Source organism: Bufo bufo, chromosome 10, assembly GCF_905171765.1.
Source record: "Bufo bufo chromosome 10, aBufBuf1.1, whole genome shotgun sequence".
Classification (NCBI taxonomy): domain Eukaryota; kingdom Metazoa; phylum Chordata; class Amphibia; order Anura; family Bufonidae; genus Bufo; species Bufo bufo.
The window spans coordinates 41,654,413-41,664,818 of NC_053398.1; the positions used below are offsets into that span (position 1 = coordinate 41,654,413).

Genomic DNA, 10,406 nt, shown 5'->3' on the forward strand with positions numbered 1-10,406 from the left:
TGGTGCACAAGCTTAATTCCCACCTGGCCAAGTTGCTGGCAGTGCAGTTGTTGCCATACTATTTATTGGAGTCTGCTGCTTTTAGTGAGCTAATTGCATGCACATAGCCTCACTGGAAGATTCCTAGCCAGCCTTATTTCTACCAAAAAGACACCCCTGTCTTGTACTCTCATGTGGTGGACAATGTGGGCCACTTCTTGTGATTCTTACTGTGCAGCAAGGTTCATGCCATGGTGGACACCAGGAGCAGCTCTAAGGGTCCATTCACACGTCCATAGTGTATTGTGATCCGCAATACGCACGGCTGACACCCCCATAGAACTGCCTATTCTTGTTGCGGACAAGAATAGAACATGTTCTATTTTTTTCGGGACCGGAAGAGCGGGGCCACGCTCCGGAAATGCGGATGCGGACAGCACACTGTGTGCTGTCCACATCTCTTCCGGCCCCATAGAGAATGAATGAGTCTGGATTCATTCCGCAACGTTGAGGAATGGATCCGGACCCATTCTAAGGACGTGTGAATGGATCCTTATGTGCAGGGACAGTACATGTCTTTCACAGCCCACTGGGTCAATGTTTTTTTTGGCAGCAGCAAGGCTTGTCTGGCTCCCACACCAGGCACTTATCCGCCTCCTCCTTCTCCATGGACATGTTCCCATCCCCAACAACAGCAGGGCAGGAGTTGCTCACTATACCCCTCCTTCCTATCACATGTGTCAGGTCAAGCATGCCGTGTTGGAGCTGATCAGTTGAAAGCCATGAACGATTTTTTCAAGCACCAGACAGCCTCAGCAGCAGCAGGGAGCATGTGTTGCTTCGAGGTCAGGCAGTGGCAGCTCATCCGAGACACCTGTAAGGTGCTGAATAGTGTTGATCGCAAATATTCTAATCGCAAATTTTTATTGCGAATATCAGCACTTAGAGAATTTGTGAAAATCTAGAATATAGTGCTATATATTCGTAATCGTGAAAATTCTAGTTTTTTCATCAGTACTACTTCTTCTTGCTTGTGGGCCAATGAGAAGGCTGCAATATCTTTGTCAGAGCTTAGCAACATCCCTAGCACCCGATAGGAACGTTGCCTGTCCCTTTACTACATAAGAAACTCCTCAGCAGCCATTTTCTGCAGTTTTTTTGCAGTTCTAAGAGAGAGAGCAGTGTAATTGCTGTGCTCTGCGCTTTGCAGACTCATCTGGATCCTTATTTAATTACATTAGATAGTTACAGTAGGTGAACCCGATTTTGTGTCAATCTCGCTCTCTTTCTCGGCGAGATTGAGCACCTACGAGCCCCATCGCGGGAGCCAGCGCCGAGCTGGCTTGCCGCGATGGAGACAGAGCCGTCATAGAAGCGACGGGAGATCCGACTTGCATTCCCGCCAATTCTACACGTGTGCGGCGTTTGTTATGAATTCTGAGGGGGAAGTCCCCGCCGGATTTTAAATAAAAATCCGGCATGGGTCCCCCCCTCAGGAGCATACCGGGCCCTTAGGTCTGTTATGGGTTGTAAGGAGAGCCCCCCCTACGCCGAAAAAAACGGCGTAGGGGGTCCCCCTACAATCCATACCAGACCCGTATCCAAAGCACGCTACCCGGCCAGCCAGGAAGGGAGTGGGGACGAGCGAGCGCCCCCCCCCCCCTCCTGAGCCGTACCAGGCTGCATGCCCTCAACATGGGGGGGTTGGGTGCTCTGGGGCAGGGGGCGCACTGCGGCCCCCCCACCTCAGAGCACCCTGTCCCCATGTTGATGAGGACAGGGCCCCTTCCCGACAACCCTGGCCGTTGGTTGTCGGGGTATGCAGGCGGGAGGCTTATCGGAATCTGGGAGCCCCCTTTAATAAGGGGGCCCCCAGATACCGGCCCCCCACCCTAAGTGAATGAGTATGGGGTACATCGTACCCCTACCCATTCACCTGCAAGAAAAGTGGTAAAAACACAAATAAACCACACAGTGTATTAAAATATTTTATTTTTCTGCTCCGGAGGCCGCCCCCTGTCTTCTTTATTAGCTCTTTTACCAGGGGGGGCTCTTCTTCTTCTTCCGCTATCCCGACGGGTCTTCTCCGCTATCCGGGGGGTCTTCTCAACTCTCCGGGGTTCTCCTTCTGTCTTCGCCGCTCTCCGTTGTTGACTCGGCGCACCCCGGTTCTTCGTCTCGCGAGATCTCGGATTTTAAATAAAAATTTAGCGAGACGAAGAACTGGGGTTCTCCTTCTGTCTTCGCCGCTCTCCGTTGTTGACTCGGCGCACCCCGGTTCTTCGTCTCGCGAGATCTCGGATTTTAAATAAAAATTTAGCGAGACAAAGAACCGGGGTTCTCCTTCTGTCTTCGCCGCTCTCCGTTGTTGACTCGGCGCACCCCGGTTCTTCGTCTCGCTAAATTTTTATTTAAAATCCGAGATCTCGCGAGACGAAGAACCGGGGTGCGCAAAATAAATGTGCATTATTAGTGCAGATTTGCTCAATCGCAAAAATAATGACTGTAGATCGCAAATTATAGAATGCTAATTTTTTGCGTATATCATGAATCGTATATCAAAAATTTGTGAAATATTGCGAAAACGAATATTGCCTATGCTGCTCATCACTAGTGCTGAAGCCCTTTTATGAGGATAGTCACACTCCTCTAGCTGATTCCGATGAATAGATCTAGCCTTGCTGGCGGTGCCCCATCTTGCCACTGTAGCTGTCTGTCTGCCTACTAATATGTTCTGTATGGCTGCTGCTGTCACCTACATTGTGCCAATGCTGTCTGTCTGCCTACCATCACATTCTGTATGGCTCCTGCTGCCACCTCCATCATGCCACTAATGCTACCTTCCTACCATCATCTTTTTTACGAATGCTGCTGCCGCCTCCATCATGCCACTAATGCTACCTGCCTATCATCGCGTTCTGTACGGATGCTGCTGCCGCCTCCATCATGCCACTAATGCTACCTGCCTATCATCGCGTTCTGTACGGATGCTGCTGCCTACCATCACATTCCGTACAGCTGCTGTCTCAATCATGCCTCTAATGCAAACTGTCTACCATCACGTTCTGTACGGCTGCTGCTTCCTCCATCGTGCTGATGCCTTTCTGCCTGTACCATATGGTTGCTGCTTCAGTCGCTGCTGCTGCTCCTTGCTGTTAATTCCCTGCTGCCACCACCATTAACGCAAAGCATCTGCCACCACTATCACTACTACTATTACTGTTACTATTGGCTGAAGTTATGTAGAGGCCAGCGCCAGCTATGAGTGATATCAATTCTGAAACGCTAGTCTTAATAAATGTGCCCCTTTGAGTCCTAGGAGGATAGAGGGGTTATATACCAACTTTCAGGGCAATTGGAGCAACTTTGGTTCAGCCTGAACCCATTCAGTACTGAACTAAACTTCAAAAAATCAGCAAACCAGACCCAAAACTAATCTTGACTGGTTCAATCATCTCTATTTTAATTGTTATCTGCCAATAAAATTACTTACATACGGAGGTTACCCCATAAATAATCTAGATTTGCAATACTAGAAGAAGCCACAAGAGTGCATCAAAATTCCTGATATAAAAATTGGATACTGGGATTAAACGAATGGATTTAGTATATATACAGTACATGTAATGGCAGACAATGCCGTTGTAACTAGGTTCGAGTTTTCAAAATGATATTACAGAACTGTTTTGGTGATCTCATTAAAGACATAAGTTTGGATCAACTGCAATTTGTAGATCCAGAAGATCTTGCTTAAATATAGCCAACTGTATATACCGTACATTCAGGTAAATAAACAGCATATTCAGAGTTGCAAGTAAGATAATGTTTGATGTTGAATTTCAGTGAACTAATATTAGACTCAAATGACTTACTGTTATGTCAAATTATGTGTCAACACTGGCACCTACTCACACTTCCATATTTGAATAAGAATCCCTACTCGGCTGTCGTTCCTTGGGTGTCCAGGTAAGTACGAGAGAGCCCCAGCGGCCGCAGCTTGTGGTCTGGCTGCAGGCTGCTCTCCCCATCACGCCGTACCGGCCGGATACAGACATGCCCTGCACGTGTTCCGCTGCCAGGCTTCACAAATCCTCACTGGCAGGAGTGCTGCTCTGCCTAGCGCCAGGAGGTTTTCCTGTTCAGCGTCACATGTTGCCATAGCTACGCCCGCAGCTGCCGGCCGCAGTGGTGAGGGCACAGTAGACGACCAGCCAACGATTGTCCAGCTCGTCAGTCTTTCTTATTGACACAACTGGGGAACTCTTCGGTGGAATTAGGTCCAGCCATCTCACAGGACCTTTAGTGGGGGATCCAAGTCCATATGAGCCTAATAACAATGCTAATTCATTTCCCATTGCCTTACCACCCGGCCGGCTCTTCAGGGCAGCACATCACTTATAGGAGGAGTCACACATGCATTTAGGGCTCTGACCCAGGGGCAACGGCATACGTAATTCTGGGTTTACATGTATTCAGCATTTGCAACTCTCCCGCACCTCCATTTCTGACTCACGAGGGTCACGATTCCTCTCACAAGGCCATTCAGGGCTCATGTCTGATTTGATGTTTTATCCCGTCTCGGGTCTGGTATACCCGGTGGGGGCCACATCACTTGTCTTACACATTTTGGTAGTCTCAGCTTGTCTGATGTCATGTATGTCCCTGCGTCCTTTCGTTATTTTCCTCATGTCTGTTGAGTCTGATACGCTCAGACCACGTTATTTCGCCTGATACGCTCAGGCTGCATGTCTGTTACCCTATTCATCTCGTTATGTAATGCCCGCGATACCCGCCAGGTACGCCCTGGCATTCGCCTGCCAACATGTCAACGTATTGTCTGCTCGGGTACCTCCGTTATTATCCAAGCTTGTCTGCTGTCATGTACGTCTACGTTTCTCGTTACTAGTTACGTTTGTTGTGTCTGATACGCTCAGGCCACGTTTGTTCGCCTGATACGCTCAGCCCGCATGTCTGTTCATTCAGTTCATCTCGTCAGGTGCACTCTGGTTTCTCTGCTTCATCACGTCTTCTTCACCATTCTGGCTATCCCTCTCAGGAGTATAGGTTACCATGGGCCCGGCAGGATCCACTTGGGTCTTATCTCGCCTGTCATGCCTCATGCTTTCTCTTCTTCCTCTGTTTTTTCAGGTCTTTCGCCTGCTCTCGCGTTGGTCTTCTTCCGGGCGCCGCTGCTGTACCACTCTGCGCCTGGTACGCCCAGGCTCAGTCATAGCCTATGTCTTTATTGTCCTCGCCAGGTAAGCCCTGGCTTGAGTCTGTCTTCATTACTTGTACATTTCATTCCTCCTTCTCCTTACCTTTTCACCTTCTCTGTGTGTTATTCAACCTGTTGATTTACCAGGTACGCCCGGGTTCCCTGCCCAACCAAGTCTCAATGTTTTTAGCTGGGTTAGGTTTACGGTGGTCCGGCGTGCCCGCTAGGGTCTACTTCCATTTCAAGCATTTTGTTTTTGTCCTTTGGGTCTCTGGTCTCTTCCACTCGCTCTCATGCTGGTTTTCTTCCAGGTACCGCTGCTGTGCCACACCTTTGCTTGGTACGCCTCGGCTCAATCTTACCGCGTGTCCGGTGCTGTCTTCGCCAGGTACTCCCTGGCCCGGATCACATGTTCATTACTCATGCATTCATATCTCATTTTCCTCACTTGTCTACCGTCTCCGATATGTTAATTGTCTTCAGCAATAACACGTCGCTTGATGTTCACCACGTAAATTATTCTCGTTCTTGGGTCAGTCAGCAGATGCAATCAGTATGTTCTGATCTAAGCTACTCTAGTGGCGGGTTTGCAATCAGGCAGGGTCTGTGTGCTTGGAAAGGACTACCTGCCAGCCTCTTACCATGCGATTATGGTCCCATGTTGAATGCACCGGTTTTGTGCAGAAAAGCCATGAGTACAGCCAGGCCAAAGAGACTTGTACTAACTTTTGAATTCCTGGTCTAATTCGTGCCATTTTGGTATGTGTTAAATGTCTATGTGTATTGTAAAGGGTGGGACATTGTATGTTTGAGTAAGTGATGTCTGTTCTATTGTTTCTCTGTGTGTATTGGCGATTGTCCTCTGTCCTGGAGACAACCGAGTTGTATTTCGATTGTCTCTCAGGACAGAGGGCAATGTGTATTCTCCTGCCTGTGTTGATTATGTTAACCATCGTGTCTATGTGGGTTGTAACCTTTGTGTTATGGGTTAATGTATGTTTGTTGTGGGTGTCTCCCTTGCATGGGAGCAGGGGATAAAAGCAATTGTATTTTTCAATGTGAAGCCTTCCAGTAAAGTATTTCTAGCATTCAGCTTTGCCTAATGTATAGACTTATTTGGCGATACCAGCGATACCAGCGATGATAGCGATAATAGCTATTTATTGCTCTGTGGATTATTTGGCTGTGCTATTTCAAGGGGAGAAGGGAATACTAGACGGTGACACTGATGATACCGTCACAACTTGTGTGGCGAAACCAACCTCGCCACTGGGTTTTGGAGGGGCCTGGCTACTAGCCTCTTGCCCCAGGATTATGGGCCCTCTCATCAGCCAGGCCTCATTTGTTCACAAAGGACTTGGACTAACTTGAACTCTCACCCCCACTAATTAGTCCATTACATTTGGTAATTGTATTTTGTGGATTGCGTCTTAGACAATGCTCATTGTGTTAGTTAATTGCGTCTCAGACAATGCTCATTGTATTTTGTTTATTGCGTTACAGACAGAGGGAAGGGGATTTTGTGTACAATTGCTGGGAAGGTTGAATACTGTAAATACATGTGATTGGCTGTTTTTACAAAGCCCTGTGGGTGGTGGCCTTGTTGGAAGATGTGTATAAATCAATGCTTGTGTTAAAATAAAGAGGGTTCCTGTTTTATACCTTCATGAAGTCTTGGCTCATGTTTGGCTCATGGGATAACTACACTCTTGGGGATTGCTATATCATAATACTCCCCTGAGTATAAGCTCTTGTAAGAGCTTGTTCCTGGTTCCTGTCTCTGGATTTATTAGAGGTTCACCCACTGGAGCCTGGAGCCTTGTCGTAGGTCCAGGGTGGGTAGGAGACGGCGAGACCTCCACCAAGCTTCGGCGGTTCGTGGGGTCTGCAGTGCTGACGGTGTCGAGTGGAGTGCTTGGAGTCCTCTGGAAGCACTAGGAGCATCTATCGACGGAGGTACCCGGTCGGGGTGCTAGGCGTTCCGTTACAGTCTGTCTCAACGTTGTTCTTCCATAGCTAGAAGTCTACGGCCTTATTTTTTTTAGGTATTACAGTTCCTCGGAAATTTTCCTAAAGACTTAATTGCCATTGTTCTGGTAAGTAAAGGTTTTCCTTCAGTGTTTTCTTGCATACGGATTATCCAGTTGCGGAAACTTCTGCCATCTATTTCAAGTGATACTCCTTTTAGGCTCGGTCAATGCCGCTCCTGCAACTCCAGGTACATTTCTAATGCTGGTAGTTTTTTCTTGAGCACATCAAGCCTCGTTGTAGTCAAACCTTTCCCTGCCAGCTAGGGGTCTCAGGGGCACTAAAAGTCAGGTTCACCCATCACCGTCCTTTATTTTCAGCTACACCATGTCTCACGGCTCCGATATTGAGGACGCAGCATCGACCATCGAATCCGCGGTTTCCGAAGGAGCCAACCACACATCTTTCCGAAGCTGGACAATTCCAAAATTTATTTCGGAACTTAATAGGCGGGGCATACGGCACTCGACTTCGGGCCGCAAGGCCGAATTATATCGCCTACTATTTCCCGAGCCACTATTCAGTTGTCATTAACTCAACTTCATGCTACCATCAATAACCTGTCTAGCTACATCTCTGACATCAATTCAAGGTTACAGGCGGTAGAAAATAGGGAGGCCTCATCCATCGCATCAGTAGCATCCGGATCTGGACCAGCTACCTCCTGCCCATCCTCCCCAGGTAGGATAACATGTGCTCCGGAAATTGCGCCATCCTTCTTCGTCCCAGAAAACATAAGGAAGGATATCGTGGCAGGCAGAGACGTCAATTTGGCAGCCGTACTCATCTCCACTCACGATACCATGGAGAATAGAACCATCGCCTGCGGTGACGTGTCAGTGGTCCTCAAGTCCAAAGATGCACGTCTCAACAAAAAACGTTCTATCCCTGAATTTGTGCTAGCTTTTAACATAGTTTGTTCCGCACAACCCAACAGGAGGGAGGAGCTAGGCACTTATAACGAGTCACTGAATTGGGGTACAAATATGGAGGATTTTCATTCTATAACTACCATAGATCTTTTTCGGCAAAAGCAGCTGCCGCGCTCGCCCAGTTCCAACACACCACAAACTGGGCTTCCCTAGATATAGAGCTTTTTTGCAGGCACTTTTCTGGGCTTAAAGCCCCGATTTGCACAATCTGCGAGTCGGTGCTTCACTCTTCCGATTGGTGCCCCAATTCAATCACATCGTCCCAATCAAAACAGCAACCCGGTCCCTCCAGTGCCCAAAATCTCGGCCCGCTACTAAACAAATTGGGACGGCCCATAGTAGTTCTGGGAAAAAATAAATAAATTTCAACAATTATAATTTCTCCTTCTGTAACTATAACAAATGTAAGGCTCTGCACATCTGCTCCATCTGCTTTCGGGCCCACCCACAATCCACTTGTGCTCAACGTTCCGCCAGAAGCTGACTAGCCGACATCAACATCGACTCCCTAGTTGCCTTCCTTAAATATCACCAGAACCCCGCATTCGTGCAGTTTTTGCAGAAGGGATTCAGCGAGGGTTTCCACACCGGCCTTGTCACCCTACCTCAAGTTTCCTGGGAGGCCCCCAATTTAGTGTCAGCCGCAGAAGACCCGGAATCAGTGGATTCACTCCTACAGATTGAGCTACAAAAAGGGTTCATGATCGGGCCATCTTCAGAGCCTCCCTTTAGCATCTATAGGGTCAGCCCTATCGGTCTGGTCAGCAAGAAATCATCAAATAATAAAAGACAGATTTACGGTTTATCGGCCCCTCATCCCTCTTGTATACCTAGTGTCAACTCCCTGATCCCATCAGAAGAGTATTCGATGCAATATTCTTCTCTTGATGAGGCCATTCAGTTTATTTTACAGCTGGGAGCGGTAGCATGGTTATAAAAGTTACTTCCAATACATCCACATCTTTGGAAGTTTTACGGCATCAAATGGAGGGGCCAGTATTATTTTGCCACCCGCTTGATGTTTGGGTCCAAAAGCAGCCCATGGCTGTTTGACCAGTTCGCCCAGGCCCTCTATTGAATTCTCGTAAATATTGGTAATTGCCCCAGGGTAATTCACTACCTGGATGATTTTCTGTTAATAGAACACCCCAATCACGTGCCCGACAGGCTTGAAAGCCTGCTCAGAATTTTTTCAGAGCTACGAGTCCTAGTGGCCCCATCAAAGGTTGACGGCCCCTCCACAGTCCTTACCTTCTTGGGTATTTCCCTTTACATGCCTAGAATGGAAGCCAGGCTCCCTGAGGACAAGTTAGTCAGGCTTAAGGAGGTCATTGCTGGTCACGTAGGGTCCCGGACAATTTCCAAGGCAGAATTGCAGTCACTGCTGGGCTTATGCTGGAATTATGCCACAGGGTCGCTCCTTTGTATCGAGACTTCTTCAGTTGCTGCCCGCAGCCCCGGACCAGGACTCTTTCATCCATTTGGACCAAGAGGCCCTGGCTGATCTCACCATGTGGAACGTCTTCCTATCCGGGTGGAACGGCATCTCCCTATTGGTTCCGCAATGGAAAGAGACCTCCCCGACCATATATTCTGATGCGGCGGCATCCATCGGGTTTGGGGCCATATTCGGTAGCCAATGGTCTGCGGATTCTTGGCCTTCACAGATACGGAGAGATCCCCAGGCTGTCAGATCATCTCCCCTGCTAGAGATCTACCCCATCGTGGCTACAGCTCAGGTTTGGGGCAGAGAATGGGCTAACCTGCCAGTCTGTTTCATCACCGACAACCAAGCCGTAGTGGACATCTTGGCCAAGGGCAGGTCGGGCTCCCCGAGGGTCATGAGTTTCGTCCGTAAACTCACATGGCTCTCCTTGCAGTATAACTTCCATATTTCCTGCACACACATTCAGGGCATTAAAAACGTGGCGGCTGATGCACTATCCCGACTAAAATTTACCATTTTCTTCCAGGTCATGCCAGAAGCCGAAAGAATCGGCATCGTTCCTCCAATCTTCGAATCACTGACTCTGGATTAGACACATATACATCGGTGGCCCAATCACTCATCCGCAAGTCCCTTTCGGCCAACTCAGTTAGGAACTATCAGGTAGTTTGGAAGGCCTTCAGGCGATTCTTCCAACTCCATCCTAGAGGGGGCACGGGCAGGGTCACTTTCATTATAGCCTTTTTTGCTCATTGCCACAAAGATCTGCACTTATCTTATAACACCATCAGGTTGTATCTGGCAG

The 10,406-nt window shown here is 48.4% G+C and overlaps 1 protein-coding gene across 1 annotated transcript in view; it reads left to right on the forward strand.

The window, feature by feature from the left end:
- LOC120980017 (intestinal mucin-like protein) overlaps positions 1-10,193 on the forward strand; it is a 69,534-nt gene extending 59,341 nt beyond the window's left edge. Inside the window, exons 8-11 of the mRNA XM_040408882.1 lie at positions 5,128-5,237; positions 5,678-5,747; positions 7,240-7,290; positions 10,128-10,193. Coding sequence (XP_040264816.1) covers positions 5,128-5,237; positions 5,678-5,747; positions 7,240-7,290; positions 10,128-10,193 — 297 coding nt within the window. The remainder of the gene's footprint in view (positions 1-5,127; positions 5,238-5,677; positions 5,748-7,239; positions 7,291-10,127) is intronic.
- The last annotated feature ends 213 nt before the right edge of the window (positions 10,194-10,406 follow it).